General features: G+C 39.6%; 1 protein-coding gene and 2 pseudogenes across 1 annotated transcript in view; 1 reads left to right on the top strand and 2 right to left on the bottom strand.

Moving 5' to 3' along the window:
• The window catches only part of LOC105886564, a 10,831-nt pseudogene extending 2,028 nt beyond the window's left edge, over positions 1-8,803 (bottom strand).
• The window catches only part of FAM19A4 (family with sequence similarity 19 member A4, C-C motif chemokine like), a 196,122-nt gene that overhangs the window by 18,432 nt on the left and 157,022 nt on the right, over positions 1-20,668 (bottom strand). The window contains exon 2 of the mRNA XM_003785588.2: positions 10,977-11,132. Within this exon, the coding sequence (XP_003785636.2) occupies positions 10,977-11,132 (156 nt within the window). The remainder of the gene's footprint in view (positions 1-10,976; positions 11,133-20,668) is intronic.
• On the top strand, positions 9,078-9,961 carry LOC100948585 (annotated as a pseudogene).

Genomic DNA, 20,668 nt, shown 5'->3' with positions numbered 1-20,668 from the left:
AAAAAAAAAAAAAAAAAAGGAAGGAGTGTGTTCAAACCCTCCCCAGCCAGCAGGCAGATGCTATGTGGTGTGATGAGAGCACAGAACAGTTTCGTTATCATCTGAAGGCACATGATGTCTTCTCCATATGTAGCCACCATTGTCTATGATTCTGGCCAAAGACTGAGCTACTATCCAATGATATACATCAAAAGTAGCTGAGACAGGCAGATTTGTAGTTTAGGGTAATTGCTTGCTTTTAAATCAGGAGGTGTGCTAACCTAAAAAAAGAATATAGCCAAATAGGGTACTTATGTCACAGAGATTGCCACTGAACTGGAGCAGACAGACACATCCTGGTAAAGCCTATAAAAGTTATGATGTTTGGGGCTGAAAAGGACATAACAGTCTCTCAAGCACTTTTACTTACTGTTCTTCTTTGATTGTCCCAACAACCTTTAGCAGCAGGAAGGGGAGGCAGGTAGTACCAGAAATAAAAGCCAGCACTTTCTGCAACATTTGTAAAGGTAGGGGAAGAGGTATAAGAATCCAGAGTTACTGCCTCTCTATCCAGCAGTCTCTCTATTGTACCACAGTTTACAATAATATTTTAGATTATTTATAGTAAGCCAAGTCTTATTACACTCACGATGCTGAATCATTCCTTATTATCTGACAACCTGGGTTAGTCCCAAGTGGATATCAAGATAAGAGATGAAAAATAAAATAAAGATAAGAAATAGTTCCCAACCCTCAATTTAAAATACCACCCACAGGACTAGAAAAGTTACATAAATGTTGGTAGAGTTCCGCTATATTTATCCAGATTTACAGCTAAATTTAAAAATTTTTTGTCTTTAAAACTCTTTCTTAGACAAATTTTCTTCACTCAGGCATGAGAACCCATGTGTTCTGGAGAGATATCAGTTTCGTGGAAGATTCAAAAGCAGCCTTGACAGGGCTAGTGGTCTGGGACAGGGCAGAGTCCACCTGGAAGCAGCAGACCCCTGGGGTGAGTGAGAGGTTGTCAGAGAAGCACTGGGTATCCAGCTAAGGATGGTGGCAGGAAGGAACTTTAGGAGCTCTCAAGGACAATTCAATTAGACTCGGTTCTCCAAGAAGCAGGAAACCATAGAAGGTCTCTGAGCAGGGCAGTGCAGTGAGCAAGTTAAAGAAAACTGTGCTTTGAAAAGTAGCCTGGCAGGTAATGACATTGGTACAGAAAAAACTAAAAGAGAAGAGCAACTGAGGTGTTGAGTGAAGCTGGAAATTGAGGAATGAATTCCCTGCAGAGAAACAGAATGAATCAGATTATCCCAACTTTAAGGCAGAGAAATGTCAGCCCTTACTTGCTGGACCTGGTAGGACACAAGATACACGGGTCACCATGAAAGTTTTGAGGGTGGCGCCTGTGGCTCAAAGGAGTAGGGCACCAGCCACATATACCGGAGGTGGTGGGTTCAAACCCAGCCCCGGTCAAAAACTAAAAGTTTTGAGACAGACTGTGTTGTAGTCCATTATTTCCCTTCTAAGAAACACAGTTGCCAGCATCCTTTCTGATTCACCCATGCAAGTTTGAACTGTTGCAGGGGGCCTTCCTTTGTTTCTGTCTGTGTGGCTATTACATTTCTTGATTTTTATGTATCTCAAAACTTCCATAATGATCCATGTATTTCTGATGTCAAAACCTAGAAAGGGAGATAAAGGAAAAACAAAACTGAATTCAGGTGTACATCATATATGCCACTTCTTAACTACAAGAGGAAAAAAAGATGTTTGCCTTGGATTTTGAGAATTTAAATATAAATAAATTTTTTAAAGGAAAACTATATGAGATCCAAATCAAGCTCTTATGAGACTATTTACCAGTTTTTCTTCATTTAGTTAGAAAGTATGAAATGATGCCTTCTTCTAAAAGCAGATTTGCATCAGACTTAGGCCCTGAAATTTAATTTGTTCTCTTTCCAAAATAATAATAATAATAATAAGTATTTTTCTACCTTACAGAAGACTACATTGAGTACCCCCATCAATTAATACTTCACCCAGGATAAAATTTATCTGTGAAAGACTTCCTAGCAATTTTTTTTTTCCAGAAAAGAGACCATAGTAACAAATACAGGTTTCAAATTCCTTTTGAATTAACTTTGTGAGTTAAGGATTGACTAAGGAACTCACAGCATAGGTGAGGACTACTGGGGGTTTGCTCTGACAGTGAATAATAAAGTGATCCACAGCTCAGAAGCTGATGCTTCACGTACATGAAGATCCCAGCTAGGAGCTGAGACACAGGACCCAGAGTAGGATTTTATTAAAATAACTGCTGAGGACATCTGCCCACTTTACTGAGCCTTGTTCTCCGTAGGCACATAAGTTTGTAGGAGGCATGTATTTTTCTACTGTTACAAAAGATCATAGTATACTTGAAATGAGAAAGTGTCTTGTCACTTCTATTTTTAAAATAAAATTCTTTAAAAAGCCCCATGCCTTCCCGACTTAGGAAAACACACAAAATCCTTATCTTCAAGCTGCCAACCTATAATGAATTTCCAGTTTTATGCAAAAAGAAAAAAATAAAAAGTCAGGGAAGCCCTCCCTGGTTTTGTAGCAGTGATGAATTCTATAATGTTGCAATCCAGGTAGAAATTTAATGTGATAATTAGCTGTTTGGGGCGGCACCTGTGGCTCAAAGGAGTAGAGAACTGGCCCCATATGCCAGAGGTGGCAGGTTCAAACCCAGCCCTGGCCAAAAACTGCAAAAAAATAAATAAATAAGATAATTAGCTGTTTTGCTTCTGATGAATTTTCCTTATTCTCTGTTGTATAAAATGAATTTCGTTTGGTACCACTCGTTCCAAATAAAGTATCATTTGGTTAAAGAAAACACGAGTGTGTATTTAATATATAACATTTATCGGAGATATAGATGTAGATAAGCCCACCTTCAAATTAGACTAACAAAGCACAGGCTCACTTTTCAAGCATTGTTCTCTCTCTCTTTCCTTCTCTCCCTCCTTCCCTCATTTGTTGATTTAGTTCAGTTGTATTTACACAGAACTAAGTCTTTTCTAAAGAAGAAGTATTTTAACACTGCAACTCTGGCCAGAAAGTTTAAGAAAATATCTTCCCAGATATCTATCTTCTAAAATATGCTCCAAGATTTTAACATACTTGAGTTATTTTGCTCTTACAGCTGTAATTTCAAGACACTGTGTTCTTTAAAAATTAAGCCATTTATTAACTTTCTTATTTCTCATTAGTTCAAGAAAAGAAACCATATCAACATGACCCAGCTAATATATTTAAGAGGAATAGCTAGAGCACTAATGCTTTTTTTCAAGGAATCCTCCTTGTTCATCACACGTTCTGCAAATAATGTGATCCTGTTATTCCACAAAGTACACAGAGTGCTGAGTGTGACAGCGTAGGAGTTTGTAAGTATGGTCTTTTGTGATCTAGGCTTGTCCTCCCTGCTAAATGCAGACTCACGGAGCAGATCCATCTAGATTGGGATCTCTGAAAGTCAGGGTCTCTCCACCTCAGGACTATTTACTTTGGGGGCCAATGAATTCTTTGATGGAGGGAGGGGTCAATCCTGTGCACTATAAAATGTTTAGCAGCCTTTCTGGCCACTGTAAATTTCTGGCCAGATGCTCTCCCAGGTGTCTCCAGATAATGACAAAAGGCCCCAGAGGACAAAATCCTCTCTGGTTGAGAAACATTGATATATAGTTTATAGACATACTTAGGTCAAGATGAGAGGTGATGCTAGGTCTTTCATCAGACCTGCTCAAAGCTTTGCCCTACAAAAATAATCCTAATCATTGTAAACACCACGCTGCCCCTGTTTTGTTTTGCTTCCTGCTCCTGTCACGGGCAAGGAAAAGCTCGTGCACACCCACTTGTGCATTCTCTCTCTCTTTGTCACACACACACACAAATCCTGGCTAATCATAGTGACATGAAGCATGCTGACAAGATCACCTGTCATTCAGGGATCACTTTATTCCTTCTCAGAAATCCTAAGGTGCTTTATTTCTTTACTTAATCTTTGTCCACAGCACTTTATACCCCTTCTTATTGGCCTGCTCTGCTTCTCCACTCTACTGAAATGCAAATTCCAAGAAGGCAGGAACCCAATCCAAAAATTGTATCTATTCTAAGAAATCTAACATCAAGAGGTCTGTTTACCTCCCCAATCTTGTCTTCTATCATTTCCAAGCCAGACCAACCTACTTGCAGTTCCTACTCTCCTGTGCTATGTGCTGCCTGGTTTCCCCTAATTTCTTCCACCCTCACATCCTCTTTCTTATTTCTCAAGAGTCACCATCCCTAACCCTGTCTCTGCTCTCCCATGGAGTCCCTCATTTGGGGGAGTTTTTCTTTTCCTCCTAGTAACTTACAAGCTCCCCAAAAGAAGACCTGAGTCTCTTTATCACACTCTCCCTGAACGTCTAGGACAGGACAGGCACAAAGGTGCTAAATTCAAACTTGATGAATGAGCCGACTTATGTCACTTCCATGTCCTTCCAGCTCCCAGGGGGGGTTTGTAAAATCCTATCATTCAACCTGACCACACTGAGAAAAAGAAAAACAAAACCCATCATCTAAGTAGCAAGGAGAACATACCCAATAAAAACACCCAATGAATCCACATCATAAAGAGAGACCCTGTGTCTCATCACACAGTCCATAAAGCCAAGAAAATTGTCTGCAGTCCAAACAGTAACTGAACCAATTCTGACATCTCATAAAACTGGAAGAAACTGGGGCATCATCAAAAAAAAAAAAAATTGCTTTGAAAAGTGACTGCCTTTCATTCTTAAGTTTTTGCCTTATTAATCTCTTTTCAACCCAATGTTTAGAGAGCATTCATTTTAACAAAATAATATAAGCTTCCTTATAACATACATTTATCTCACAAAAAACCCATTCAATGCTATCTCTATAAAGCTGTTTTTTGATAAATGTGTCAACTATAGTTTACACCACCAAACAGCCTTGTCTGTGCCAGCTGAAGATTCAAAAGGAAACATGCTTATTAGTCAATCATTGTCCATTTCAGAACCCCAGTAACCAAAGCCTCAATCAAATAATTTCCTGTACCTTCTCCCAAATCTTCAACATGTATCAAAGAAACATATCAAAATTTGTGTGTGGGGGGTATTCGTAAGTTAATTATAACAAAAAAGGTTTGGTGGAAGAAACAGCTAATTATTCTCCCTATTTAACTACTCTAAGCTATGGTTTTATGGAAAAGCAATGAAAACACTAGATGAGGATCTGTGGTGTGGATTAACAAAAATGCAAAAGGATATTCTGGTTTCTCTGTCAACATTAATTAGTGCCCTACTCCAACATCTTCTTGCCTTTGTTTTAATCTAAATGTAAATTCAAGCAAATTTTATATTTTAGATCCTCTCTATTCTTACTGACAAATAAGATAAGAGGAACATATCAGCAGAGAATAGATCTTCCCACATGTCAATTAACAGCATGATACTGCATAATTATTATGGAATAAAGATTAAGCAGGTAAAGCTAAAAGCTCTAATGGAAACATATTCCGATAAGGCATGGGAGATTGGGGGATATGAAACCAGACAATGCATCCTAACTAAAGCCTAAACTTCCTACACATCTCAGTGACTTTGATCCAATAAACACTTACTGAATGTCTGCCAAACAGTGCCAGGCTAGGTACAGAGAACATAAACGGTAAGACACAACTGCAATTCACCCTTTCAGGGTAGTGGTGGAATTGCTATATGCTCTAGCCATAAATGTTACTCACAAGTTACATATTTATATAAAGTTAATTCTGCACTGTCCAATATGAAGCTTCCAGCCACAAGTGCCCATTCAAATTTAGCTTCTCACTCGCCACCTTTCAAATGCTCCATAGCCACAACTGGCTAATGCCTGCTGACCATACTGGCCCTGAGCATCATTACATATAGACAAATGTCTATACATGTAAAGAACACTTGTCTTATCACAGAAAGTTCTTCTGGACGGTCCTGTGAAAACTCTGGTCAGATGCAAAGTGACTGATCTGTAATCATTTACTGATCTTATAACAGCAGGGAAACCACTTAGCATGTGAATCTTTTCTCTTTGCCATAGACACAACAAAAATGGCCATCCACAGAAGAATGGCTAAATAAATCATGGCCTGTCCACCGAAGGGAGTGCTCTGGAACAGTTGAAAAAGCCAAGTTCGATCAGTATGTGCTGGTACACAAAAATCTCTGTAACCTAATACTCGTAAGAAAAAAGAAGTTACGAAACATCCAATGTAATACTGTTTATGTAGAACACACATTCATATTGAAATTTACCAGAGCTATCAACTTCTATAGAGCTATACCCAAATATGGTACATAAATATATAGAAAAATATATTGACCAAAAGATGAATGTACTTACCATCAGGGTAGAGGCCTAAAGGGTTTTGCCCATATAGAAAATTTAAAACAAGCTGATTAGCTTAGTGTATTTTCTTCACTATAATAAAGATACTAATAGTTATTCCTTACCCTATCAGTACTTTTCAGGTACTAATACAAGTGCTTCAATATTGTAAAACATTATTTATATTCAATACTTTTTATATTCAAAGATTCCAAGCTAGACAGAGTATACAAATTGTTATGTTATGAATCATAAATTCCTTAAAGCCTACAGAGGCAAGCAAACACAGCTGCTACCTTCACAGCCATCCGTGATTAGCAAAGACAAGTCAATTCTCCCCTGTGCTAAAAATTTCATGGGCCCTGATGGGGAAATGAAAATAAGAGACCCAGTCCTTACCCTCCAGCTGCTTACACAGTAATGGGAAGACATATAAGTAATCAATAGGGGTTTTTGTTTTGTTTTTGAGACAAGATCTTGCTCTGTCACCCAGGGTGGAGGGCAATGGTGTGATCACACTTATAATAACCTTGAACTCCTGGGCTCAAGCGATTCTCCCACCTCAGCCTCCCAAGCAGCTAAGACTATAGATATACACAACTGGGCCCAGGCATTTTTTAAATTTTTTGTAGAGAAAGTGTTTGCTATGTTGCCCCGATTGGTCTTGAACTCTTGGCCTCTAGTGATCCATCTGCCTCAGCCTCCCAAAGAGCTAGGATTACAGGTGTCAGCCACCACACACAGCCACATAAAAAATATCTTTACATGATGAATGTCATGAACTGGAAGTCCAGGATGACAAGAGACTATTTAGGAGGTTTGAAAGGAGAAGAAGAATTAAGTAGATCAAGGGTGTGTTATAGGGAGGAGGGCAGTGACTTGGGCAGATACGGAGAAGCAATGTGCAGAGATAAGAGAGAATGAAAAGAATCCTGGTCTGCCTGGGCTAGAAGAGTTGAAAGACAGGACTGAGAAAGCCAAATGATGCAGGTCCCCATAGGACATGGCAAAAAATTCGGGGTTTGTCTTAATGACAGTGGAAAGTCATGTGGTTTTGTGGAGGTTTTTTGCAGTTTTTGGCCAGGGCCGGGTTTGAACCCGCCACCCCCCAGCATATGGGGCTGGCCCTACTCCCTGAGCCTCAGGCACTGCCCAGAAAGTCGCATGGTTTTCAATGAGAGAGCAACACTATTAGTTCTGTTCTTCTGTTGAAGGACCATTCTAGCTATGGGTGGAAAATGGAAGACCAGGGGTAGTGAGCTCAACAAGCCGTGGTGTTGACGCCTACATGGGAGGTGGCATGGGGCAAGGGGAGAAGTGGGCTGATTTGAGAGAAAGCAAAGAGACAGAATGAGTTTGATTTGGATTCAGTTAATGGAGGAGATAAATATACTACACTGGGGATATTGAAACTTAGCAAATTTAAATGCATTATTTTTTCATGGTAAATATCTTCATCATCTTTTATAGGACCATAATCTTTTATCAATAATCTCCAAATCCAAAAAGCTCGGAATCCAAAACCTGACTTGAATGAACATGAGGTTCTTTGTGGTGCCTCACCCCATTCTGCATGATTACTCATATCGTTTACTGCAGAAATAGTAGCATCTAGGATGATGGTACAAGTGGGGAACACATTAGGTTAGGTGATAGATGGTAGATGATGCCTATGCTACCCACGTAAAACACAAACACAATCTGAATTCAGCAACACATTTGGCCCCCAGGGCTTCTGATAAGGAAAGGTAGTGGGATATTTCCCACTTTCATTCTCCCTGCTTTTCAAGGTGACTCAAATGGTTCTGATGCCTACTCTGTGACCACAGAGTCCACATCTGTGTTTGTCTGTGTATGTATAAATGTGTATGTAGGAAGGTGGAATGGAGGTGGATCAGCATTGTTAATGGTACAATAAGACCTAGAGTTAACAATATGTAGGTGCTTGTGTTTTAACTGCTGACCTTTAGACATGCATCAGATGAAACAGAAAACATTCACTTTCAGGGAGGTTTCTTGCTACTGCAGAGAAACTGCTACAGGGCTAACTTGTGTGTCAGTTTCCCTGGGGACTAATACTTGTTTCTAACAAGGTGTCTGCTGGAAGAAGCCCAGGGCATCAAAAGGAATCAATCCCAGGCCATCACCTACAACCATCAACATTCATTCACATATATTTTTTAACCATTACCCCAGGACTCTGAGGAGGGATTCAGAAACTACAAATGAATGATACATGATCTCAAACTATTCTCAGGGAAGCTGCTCCAAAGACAATGTTCTAGGAACATTTGTAAGAAATAAGAAACTAAACAAAGGGGATATTACGACGACTCGCGGGGTCTGGCCTCCTTCGGCAGCTGGAGGCGGTCACTCGTGCTGGGCTCGGGGTTGAGGCGAGAGGGGCCATGCGGTCGGCGAGGGAGTCCACAGCCTGCAGTCCAGTCCCGCGCTCCTGCCTCCCGCGGAGGCGGCTCTGCTCTCACTGGACTAACCACTGCCTTGCTTTCGAGTGCCTCATCATCCCTCCTGTCGCCACCACCCCTCACGCTGCTGCTCTGCTTTGTGGCTGGCCAGCCTCTGTCCCCGAATCCTGCTGGGGCTCCTGCCGCGCGGATACAGCTGCCTAGCCTGGGTTTGGGCTTTGAGCTGGAGAAGGAATGACGGCGCCTGGAGGGCATGCGATGGGGACCTGCTGCTGGACACAGTGCTTTGGGCTGCTTTGCAAGGAAGCCGGGAAGCTGCAACGTGCAGGAGGCGGCGGAGGATCCAAGTATTTTAGAACATGCTGAAGAGGTGAGCACTAACTATAGAGTTTGAGAGCCTAGTAGAAAGTGATGAAGGGGAGAGCCCAGGAAGCAGTCATAGGCCTCTTACTGAGAAAGAAATTATTGACCTAAGAGAGAGACATTATGATTCTATTGCTGAAAAACAGAAAGATCTTGATAAGAGAATTCAAAATGAGTTAGCCTTACAAGAAGAGAAGTTAAGACTAGAAGAAGGAGCTTTACACGCTGCACAGCGTGAAGCAGCCAGGGCAGCAAAGCCGCGAAAGCTCTTGGAGCAAGAGAGGCAGAGAATTGTGCAACGATCTCTCATCCTTCTCACAACAATGGAGAATATCAAAGTTCAGGACCAGAAGATGACTTTGAATCTTGTTTGAGAAATGGAAAGTCACAGTATGAAGTTTTTCGAAGTAGTAGACTGCCATCAGATGCCACAGTTTTGACACCAAATACAGAAAGCAGTTGTGATTTAATGACCAAAACTAAATCAACTAGTGGAAATGACGACAGCACATCCCTAGATCCCGACCGGGAAGATGAAGAAGGTATGAATAGAATGCTTCCAATGAGAGAAAGGTCCAAAACAGAGGAAGCCGGTCTCCGGGCGGTGCTTAAGTACAGCAGCAAGTCTGGGAGTGATCCTACCTCAGCCTCTGACGATTCCAACCAGCTGGAATGGGAGAATGACTTTGTTAGTGCCAAAATGGATGATAACAGCAATTCCGAGTATTCTGTCCGATTCTGGCATAAGGCAATTTGATACAGATCAACAGACTCAATAGGGTAAAATAGTGTGACCCTGTTTATCAGTTACAACCAAATGTTAAAAACCAACTAGAATGTATAAATGGTCATGCTGAGCCTTTTTTTAAGGAGAAGGTAAGAAACCATGTTGTAAATGCTTATTTTATTAGAAAGGAGTAGAGATGATAGGATAGATCTGAATTGCTTCAGAATTAAATGCAATTTCATCATCTGCTTTCTGCTTTTCAAGACCAACTTAATGGTCCTGTCATGACACCAGTTAAATTTATTTTAACTCTTTTCATTAAGCATTCTTGTTTACTATTATAAATCTTCACTTTAAAAAAAATTTTATTACTTTTATTGTGAATGCTTTTTAAGCCTATATCATTAACTACGAAATATGTTAAGACTTGTTTTGTTCATTCTCAGCAGATGTGAAGGGAGCATGAGGTTGGATCATCAGAGTCAGATTTAGAATAGTGTTCCCTTTCTCCAGCTTTATTTTTTTCTGTAAGTTCTTTGAATTTTGTTATCGAATAGTAAGCACAATTAATTTGAATGGATGATTCTAAGAAATGCTAAAGTATTGGCTTCTTTTTACAGTTATTAAAAATCCTAGTATGATAATGTTGATTCAGTCTGAACAAAGGATAACATAAAAATAAATTTCCTGAGTTTGGACATTTTAAAAAGGGGGAGGGATATTACCTTATAACACTGCACATGAGGTGCGAAAGCCACACTACTGATTTTGAGTACAGGTTGTAGGAGAAGGAAAAAGACAGTATCTGGGGAAACAGATGAGATTTGGAGACAGGCAGAAAGGAACTGAAGCTCCTCTTCCCAACTGTCCTATAGCAGAACTCCCCACTGGCACCCTTAAGAGTCATTGTTAAAGACTTCACCTTACTTATCAATAAATGTTTGGAGTTTGGGAATGATACAGACATCAAAGTATTTCTTGAGGTTGCAAAGACAGGAAAGTAGGGAGGTTCTTGCTAGTTTTGGACCCCTTTGAAATACTGAAGAAGCTGACCAGATGGGTCTTACCTTCAACACAAGAAGGCTGGGCCCGAGTGGTGCCAGCGACCTGTCCCGGGAAGCAGGAACACTTCACCGTCTGTGACCGCTCTTCTATGCGATTCTTATTGCAGCACCTGTGCACGGCGACCACCTCACAGGTCCCTTGCTTGATTTGGTGGTGGCCTGGGAGATAATAAGGAGAAAAACATACCCAGCGCTGTTAGGAGGGAAACCACCCAAGTCATGAACAGTGCTATAATGACATCTTCCAAATACCTGTGCAATGCATATGAATCTTTATTATATTTTATTCAGATAAAATTTCAAATTTCTGTTAAAGTTGGAGAGAAGAGTACAGAAAACTCCTGTGACCTGCATTAGGCAGACATTAGGGCCCTAGGACCCTGGAGTCCACACCCATGGTTATGTCACACTAATTATACAGCAAGAGATTTTGCAGATGTGATTTAGATTAATTGGTTGATTTTAAGAGAGAGAGTATAGCCTGAGCTATTCAGGTAGGACCAAAGTGATCACACAGCCCTAAGAGATTCAAAGCACAGTATAAGGGGATCTCTGTGTGCTGCTACTGGCTTGAAGATGGAGGGCATAAGTGAAGGAAATGGGGACCTCAATCCTACAATGGCAAAGACCTGCCTTCTGCCTGGAAGCTGGTTCTTCCCCAGAACTTCTTTAAAAGAATGCAGCCTGCTAATCTCTTTATTTAATCCAGGCATGAGACCCTAAGCAGAGAACCCAGCCATACCGCACCAGTCTTCTGACCCACAGAACCAAGCTCTTACATTGTGGTGTTTGTTACAGTGGCAATTGCAAACTAATATGAGACTTTTCATGCAGGCTTGTTAATATGTGGCCCCATTTGCTTTACCATTCACTCTCTTTCTCATGTTTTTCTGAAAGTCTATTGGAGACCTGATGCCCTTTTCTCCTAAATAGTGTGCATTTCCTAAAAGCAAAGACATTATGTCACATAATGGCTAAAATCAGAAAACTTGGTAGAATGCTATTATACAATGTACAAACTATATTCAAATTTTGCTAATATCCCAATATGGCCTTTATAGCTACTTTTCCCCTGCTCAGAATCCAACCAGGTGCAGGTACACCATTCAGTTGTCACATTTCATTAGCTCTCTCTAGTCTGAAACTATTCCTTAGCCTTCATCTTTCTTGCCCTTGACATTTCTAAAGAATACATGCCAGTTATCTTATAGAATGTCCCTCAATTTGATTTTGTGTGATTCTTCTTCCTGATTAGATTCATGGAATACATTTTTAGCAAAGTACCCCAGAAGTGATTCTGTATTCACAGGGCATCATATTAGGAAACATATGATGAAACTTCTGTTCCATTACCAGTCCTATTGCCCTTCATCACACTGATAAGATGAAATTGACCAGGATTGTCCATTGTAAGATACTATTTTTCCCTGTATAACTAATAAGAATTTTGAGGGGAGATATATTATCACTATACGTGTAAAGAAGGTTAAAAAAATTAAGAAAGGAAAAAACTGTATTAAAATTGCAATACACAATATATACCAATAACAAAAGATGAATACAAGTCCTGCTTGAGCACCTCTTGTAATTGTATAAGTAAAACGTGACTTGAGTATTACAATTTTAATGCAGTTTTTTCCTTTCTTAAAATGTGTACATTTTTTGGCACTCTCTGTGTATGCATGTGTATATGCACACACATATATGCACACATTTACATTCACACATGTGTGTACACACACACACATGCACGCACATGTGTCATTCTCATTCAACTTTTACCTTAGCTTTGAAACCCTTTCAATTTCCCCTTAATCAATTATCAATGTGATGGTTGTAGAACTGAGTCTCCGTTAATGTTCAAATTACCCAAATCTGGACAAGAGGAGACCATTCAAACTGACACCTATGTCATTTTGACATATCCCCATCATTCTTTGAGAACTTACTAACTTTCTGACTCTGATCATGTTCCAGGCTTAGCTGGTATTTTCTCTGTCTCCATCCTTTCTCTGAGGAGCTGTGATTACTTTTAGTGGTACATCAGAGTTAGGAACCAAAATCTCAAAGTGTATGTTTACTCTTCACTACTTGGGAATGATTTAGGTCTTCTAAGCAAATAAGTTGAGAAAGGAAGTGTATGAATGTTACAACATGAGTTTACGCTGATGTCTCCAAGTTCAATCTAACAGTAGAGGTTCTTGCTGCTTTCTCCACACTTCTTTATTAGTATCTCCCTTTCCCAACATGACAAATCCAACTTCTATAGTCCTACAATACACAGAAAGTAATTTCAATATTGCATATACATTGAAGTATAGTTTACACTGAAATCCTCTTTTCAGTTAGGAGTCTTTTGTTATAACAACAGAAATTGATCTGCACTAACTTAAGGCAGAGAATTTTGGAAAAGTTTCGGAAGTTCACAGAACCAAGAAAGAACATGGCTTAACTCTAAGTAGAACCATTGTCATGGCTCAACCTGAGGGACCTCATTCTAAGTCTGTCATTCTGCTCAAGGTATCAATTCCAGGAAAGAAGTACCTGATTGGCCTATCTTACTGACAGTGACAGCCTGTCACTGACACTGACAGGCTATGTGTCAATGGTGACAACCACCCTCTGAAAAGTTCCCCAGTCATCCTCACCTTCTAATACTTATCTACTAGGATTTTGCATAATTTGTTACACAGCAATAGATAACAAGTGCACCAACTCTGGCCATACCAGGCTGGAGAGACTTAACTTCGCTCTGACAAAAATAATGTAAACAAGATTGTAGAGGTAATGTTCACAAGTTATTAATGAAAGACAACCTTTTCAAGTACCCCTGTGATGCTCAGGATTTTCAGATATCACCATTTACATATAAATTGTTATGTGACTTGTAAGCAATTTCATCTGCTCATTAAAACCAGCTTCCCCAAGGATTCCCCAAGGTTCATGCTTTACTTGGTTTCTGTTGATGCATGAGCTCCAAAATAAAACTTGTTTAAAAGTATTTCATAATTCAGAATTTCAATCCACATGATAGCATTTCTAAAAAGTAACTTCTATCTTTTTCTGTATTTGTTTCTGAAATTTCTCTGTCCTGCTACTATCTTAAATGTTGATGGAAGCAAAAGCAATGACTGGTAAGAACAAATACTCAGGCAAAGTTTCACTTATAAAATACACAGAGGCAGAAGCAAAGCCCAGAGAATCAAACTCCTAGCAAGAGAGAAAGTTTCTAATCTACTACTGAAGAATGCATGACTCTTTAGAAGTGATTAAAACCATAAACCTAATTGAATGTTCATGACAAGAGTGTCAATCTCTCATAGGACATGTATACAACTGTAAAAATAATAGTATTTATAGTGTCAGTAAAATAACTGGAGACTTTAGCATTGAGTAAACAGAAAAGTAGGACCATGAAGGGCTGGTGGGGAGATATTGTCTTTGGCTTCCAATTGCAAATAAGTGCCTTCAGGTCAAACATTCCCTAATAACTGACAGCCATGTCTGGAGGCCAGGATGAATTAATCCACAATAACTCTCAAGAGACTACCCTCCCCATTGGTTGTTGTCTCAGCTGGCTTGAGCTGCCATAACAAAATACCATAGCCTCTGTGGCTTTTAAAACAGGCATTTATTCCTCACAGTCCTGGAAACGGAAGTCCAAACTCAAGCTATCAGTCAATCTGATATTTGGTGAGGGCTCTTCTCCTGGATTGCAGACAGCCACCTTCTTGCTTTGCCCTCACATGCAGCACAGAGCGAGCTCTGGTGTCTCTTCCTCTTTTTATAAGTGGGCTAGCTCTGTCAAATTGCAGGCCCACCTTTACAACCTCATTTAACCTTTATCACCCCCGATAGGCCCTATCTCTAAATATAGTCACATTGCAGGTATTTCAACATGAATTTGAGGAGAATACAAAAACGCAGGTCATAACAACTATCATGCCTTGATTAGATTATTCAATGACCCTAGAGAGTTCATAATGAAGGCAACTTTAAACCTCATTAAGAAAATGGAAAAAAAAAAGTTTTAGTAACTTCTTGGTTTAGTCAAGAAATAAAGTGGACAGTCAGTAATATCATGGTTTGCTTAGAGCTTTGTTGCTATTTAGATAAACATTCACAAATGCAGATGGGTTTTTTCCTATTCAAATGTAGGACCCATCCTCACTGCCCTGAATAATCAGCTTGCTTCATCCAGCATTTAATTTATTTACACAGTACAGGATTTTATTTATTTATTGGACCTCACTGATTTTAAGATATATTTTTTTCTTCTATTTATATCAGTAAGTGATACAACCACAGCATCTTAAAATAATTGGCACTGTTTTTCCTTCTTAGGAATGCACACAACAGCAATATACTTCTGAATTAACAGCATCTTAGATTTGACAAAATATGGTAGGTTTTAGGCACTGTTCTGAACTCTTTTTTTTTTTTTTTTAGAGACAGTCTCACTCTGTCACCCTTGGTAGAGTGCCATGGCGTTACAACTCACAGCAACCTCCACCTATTAGGCTTAGGTGATTCTCTCGCCTCAGCCTCCCAATTAGCTGGGACTATAGGTTCTTGCCACAACACCCAGCTATTTTTTTTTTGTTGCAGTTTGGCTGGGGCTGAGTTCGAACCCACCACCCTTGATATGTGGGGCCAGTGCCCTAATCACTGAGCCACAGGTGCCACATACTGTTCTGAACTCTTTACAAATATTATACTGTGAAATATTATAAAACTGTTGTGAGGCAGATACTATTTTTGCTCTTGTTTTACATTTAACAAAATGTATAAAACAAGGGCATTGCCTGTGGCTCAAGGAGTAGGGAGCCGGCCCCATATACTGAAGGTGGCAGGTTCAAACCCAGCCCTGGCCAAAAAAAAAAAACAAACTACAAAATGTACAAAACGTGACTAATTTGTCCAAGGCCACATAACTACAGATTGGGAAAAAGTAAGACACAAACCCAAGCAGTGTATCTGCACTCACAGTCCTACTTGGAAAAGGGATTTCTCTTTTGCTTTAATAGCTCAGATTTTAGCAAGAGAACCCAGAATGGCTTCTCTACCTTAGCAAGTCACAGGGCAAGCTGCTTTTCCATTGAAAACATCCTTCTGCTGAATGAGTGTTTGTGTGGCCCCACATAGACAACCTTTCTAGACATTTGTGTACTGGACCATGCTACTGGACCATGATCCTTGAGTAAGGATATTTATCTTTGTTTCTTGTAATCTGCTGGCACAGCAGGGAGGTACTAAGAAATAGGTAGTTAAAAGTTGCTCAAAGCTTGATGGCAGAAGATAAGGATCTAGCGTGGGCTATATACAGAGATTGCTGATTCTAGTTGTTTGAGCAGCTCGTGTTATAACATTATATTAGTCAAGGTCCTCCAGAGAAACAGGACCAACAGGATGTATACAGAAAGACAAGTATTATATGGAGATGGGCAAGTCCCCAAATCTGCAGTTGGCAAGATCTCCAGAGAGCTAATGGTATAGTTCTCATCGGAAGGTCAGCAGGCTCAAGACCCAGCAAGGACCCAGCAAAGGCTGATGTTTCATTTTGAGTCTAAAGCAAGAAAAGATCACTGTGTCAGCTCAAAGGCGGTCAGTCAGGAAGAATTCTCTCTTACTTAGGGGAGGGTCAGCCTTCCTTTTCTACTTGGGTCTTCAACAGATTAAGTGTGTCCCACCCACAATAAAGAGAGCCATCTGTTTTCCTTAGTGTCTTGATTGCAAGGCCCACTTTTCTATTTAGCACAAATTTATTCAGCATTCCTTAAACTTCTCTGTAGTAGACAGACTCACAGGCCCTCAAAGACTGCTGGTATGATGGCTCACACCTATAATCCTCGCACTCTGGGAGGCCAAGTTGGGGGGATCACTTGGGAGTTTGAGACCAGCCTAAGCAAGAGTGAGGCCCTGTCTCTACTAAAAATAAAAAAAAATTAGATAGCAACTTGGGAGGCTGAGGCAGGAGGATATCTTGAACCCATAAGTTTGAGGTTGCTGTGAGCTAGACTGACACCACAGCACTCTAGCCCAGGACACAATTTGTAGGTATATGCACACCTCGGGGGGCAGAACACAACTACAACAGGGACTATATCTAACAAATACAAACATCATATCCTAATTCTTTGTACCCTCAAATTAACCTGAAATAAAAAAAAAATTAAAATTATCTCCAAGGCCTAATCCCTAGAACCTATGAATATGTTAGGTCATATAACAAAGGAGAATAAAGGTTGCTAATCAGTTGCCCTGTATAAAGAATGACTATCCTGAATTATCCAAAGGGGCCCAATGTAATCACAGCAGCCCTTCAGAGTGGAAGAGAGAGGCAGGAGAGAGAGAGCCAGAGAATGGCAGGAAGGAACACAGTCTCCTGATTCCAATGTTAATTTCCTCTAGAAACATCCTCATAGACACACTAAAAATACTCTCTGGCCAAGTATCTGGGCATCCCCATGGCCCAGTCAAGTTGACACACAAAATGAGCAGATACCATACAACTATGTATGACATACAGTATTTGTAGAATGGTGGGGAAACGAAGGCTAAAACAGACTAGTTACTGGCTTTTGTGATAAACATAATTCTCTAAAAATAAATGGAGAAAAAATGTCCAGTGAACCTGATACAAGAGAGTGGCCACTTCAAGTTGATTCACTTAAAGCAAAGATGAATTCTCCCTCTGAAACAGCAGGGGAACATTATGGTGTGGGGGGTCCATCTTGAAAACTGAAGCTAAATATTGAGAATATAACATGAGGCCCATGTGGTAAGTGAGAGGTTGTAGATGAAACTTCTCATATGGAGTTTACTTTAAAGGTTTGAAGTGTGAATCGGAGTAGGCAAGACAGAGTTATCCAGAAATGAGGCTGCACTCTGGAGGGAAACTGGACAAAGAAAAAGCAAAACACTATCCCCTTTCTGCTGTCTGTTAATCCTTGTCAGTTACTAGGCCATTTCCCTTCTGGTTTTGTCTGGGTAGGCAGATGGGTGGGTAGATGGGTAGGTATTCATTTCTATTTATTTTACCAACTCTTAGATACGGCCTCCTATGTGCCAAAGAATGTTCTTCACGCTCTTCGAGACATATATTTTATTTTAAGTGGGGAAATTTGAAACTGTTACTCAATTCCTCTCCATACTTCCAAAATTGTAGTTGGGTTGCATATTTCCTTTTCACAAAAGAAGATTTAAAATATTGGCAGGGCTGTAAGATGTAAGATGCTCGTTTCTCACTCACCAGAATAGTTAATGTAGACACTTTTAAAAGCATTATGATAATCTTTACAACAAAAATGCATTGCTTCAGAACTGCTATAGAGGATGGATTAACTTTATCTGAAGGATAAATAGCTTAAATACATTTTTTTCTTATTAAATATACTTTTCAGGAGTTTCAAAAATAGGGGAAAAGCCCATTTGTCCCAGTGCAGGCAGGCCTTTCTATTGTAAAAGAATAAAAATACAGAACCATGTCTGCAATAGAAGTTCTTCAGTTGAAACTACTTGAAAGCTAATAGAGACACAGAAGGAATCAGATTAGGGAGACTTTCTTCATGCTATTATTTCCCCTGCATCCTTTTCCTTTTGTTCAAATCCTTTCCCCCGCCCTCCTCCTGCCCAGCACTAAAAAATACACCCTCAAAGAGAAGTCTTATACTCTAGTGATCTTAGAAGACATTTACTTGATTTGAATTGTGGATTTCTCTATGGAATTTTCAGTCTTTCTCTCCATGGAAGCAGAACAGAAAAGAGAGGGCTCAATACAAGATTTCATGAAATGAAAGCCAAGAATAAGGTTATAGCTAGTCACTGCCTTTGGCAATCAAGCCTAGTATTCCTAGTTGTGGTTTCCTTATAATTCTCAACTTTCTTCTCTCATCCCTACCCCAACTTGACTTTTAATAAAAAAAAAAAAAAAGAAAGAAAAAGAAGATGTCACAGTGTAGAAGTTAAGACTATGGTAGCCATTTAGCTATGAGGACAGATACCTACTGTGTCCCTGCTATGTACAAGGTCTTCTACTATGTGTTGAGGATAAGGCAGTAAAGAAGGGAGACATGTCTAGTCTCAACAAGTAAAGAAACCAAATTGAAATATATGATAGTTTTAAGGAGGAAATGGACTTACCTTTACTTGATGGTAACCAAAAAGAGGACTGAATTTGGAGTCAGAAAGACTAAGCTGTAGTGCCAGTTTACAAATTAGGCACTTCAATTGAGCCTCTCTCCATCTCCTATTTCTCACATATAAGTAATACATAATAATTATGAATTTTAAATTAAATAAGTAATCAATGAACATGGATGTTGAATAAATAACTTTTGGGTTTTTGATTACATGTTCAGGCAAATATTTGCTGAAAAGTTACTCTTTGCCAGGCACATGGAAATATAACACTGAACAAAACTGGTCAAACAAATCATCTTCCTTGAAGATCTTTCATATTTTAGGGATAGAAGAAACACAAAGCAAGAGAGATGCAATTTAAATGGAGAAGGCCTAAGAACCTAACATTTGAGTGTTTAGTGCGAAATTAAAGCAGATGAGAAAATAAGCCTTGCAGGTGCTGGAGAGAAGAAGGCCTAGTGACTGAAGCTGTGTGAGACCGGGGCAATGAAGACATGATGCCAGAAAGATGATGGAGGGTGATTGGGCAGATTACATGGGGCCTCATGAGTCACTGTGCAAACTTGGAATTTTACTCAAAAAAGAACGAGAAGTTACTGAAAAATTTGACCTTAGAATGACCCAATGTGACATATTTTAAAAGGCTCTCCTGTGTAAAAGCAGATTAAAAGGGGGCAAGGATAAAAGCAGAGATGACAACTCCTGTCATGAAAATTTCTGGAGAGGTATTACACCAATGTAATAGGTAGTAGTAGGGATGGGAAGAAGAGGTTGGACTCTGGATGTACTCAGAAGGTAGAGGGACAGGATTTATTGGTGAATTTTGAATTTTAGATGTGAGAAGAAGCAAAGAATCAGTGTTGACTCTAAAGATTTTGGTTTAAACATCTGGAAGAATGGGGTTGTCCCTTAAATAAACCCAGAAAAACCAGAAGCTCAGTTGTTAAATTTCAGATGTTGATTAGATATCTAACTGAGGTAAGTCAAATAAGAGTTGGAAATTTAAGTGCAGAGTTGAGGAGAGAAGTCTGGCTTTAAGATGGAGATTTGCTCATCAATGGCATATATGAGTGAAGTTTAAAGCCATGAGAGTAGTAAAATCCCAGAAAGAAAGCTGTAGCCAGAAGATTAAAAAAAAAAAAAAAAATCAACATCATGTTACAAGGTTGGGAGAAGAGAAGGAGCAGCCAATAACCAAAAAAAGAGAAACAAGAATCAATGTGTGCTGTTCTGCAAGCACAGCGAACAAAGGTGTGAAGAATGAGAGAGTAACATATTGAATATTGCTATGAATCAAAGTAAGCTGAAGACCACTGGATGGCACAACCTGAAGGTCATTTGTAGAGAAAAGTGGCAGTCAAGGAACTAAGGTAAATCTTGATCAGAATGGGGTTGAGAGAGCAGAAAGTGGGAAACCATAGTCAATAACCACAGTGACTCCTTGAAAAATGTTATCAGGAGAAGAAGAGAAATGAGAATGCAACTTATATGGTATACAGATGGTAGCAATTCTTTTTAAGATGTGAGAAATTATGAAATTACAGCATATGTGT

This window comes from Otolemur garnettii, unplaced genomic scaffold (assembly GCF_000181295.1).
Source record: "Otolemur garnettii isolate 467f Iridium unplaced genomic scaffold, OtoGar3 scaffold00015, whole genome shotgun sequence".
Classification (NCBI taxonomy): Eukaryota; Metazoa; Chordata; class Mammalia; order Primates; family Galagidae; genus Otolemur; species Otolemur garnettii.
This window is presented reverse-complemented; position numbering and strand designations above follow the sequence as displayed.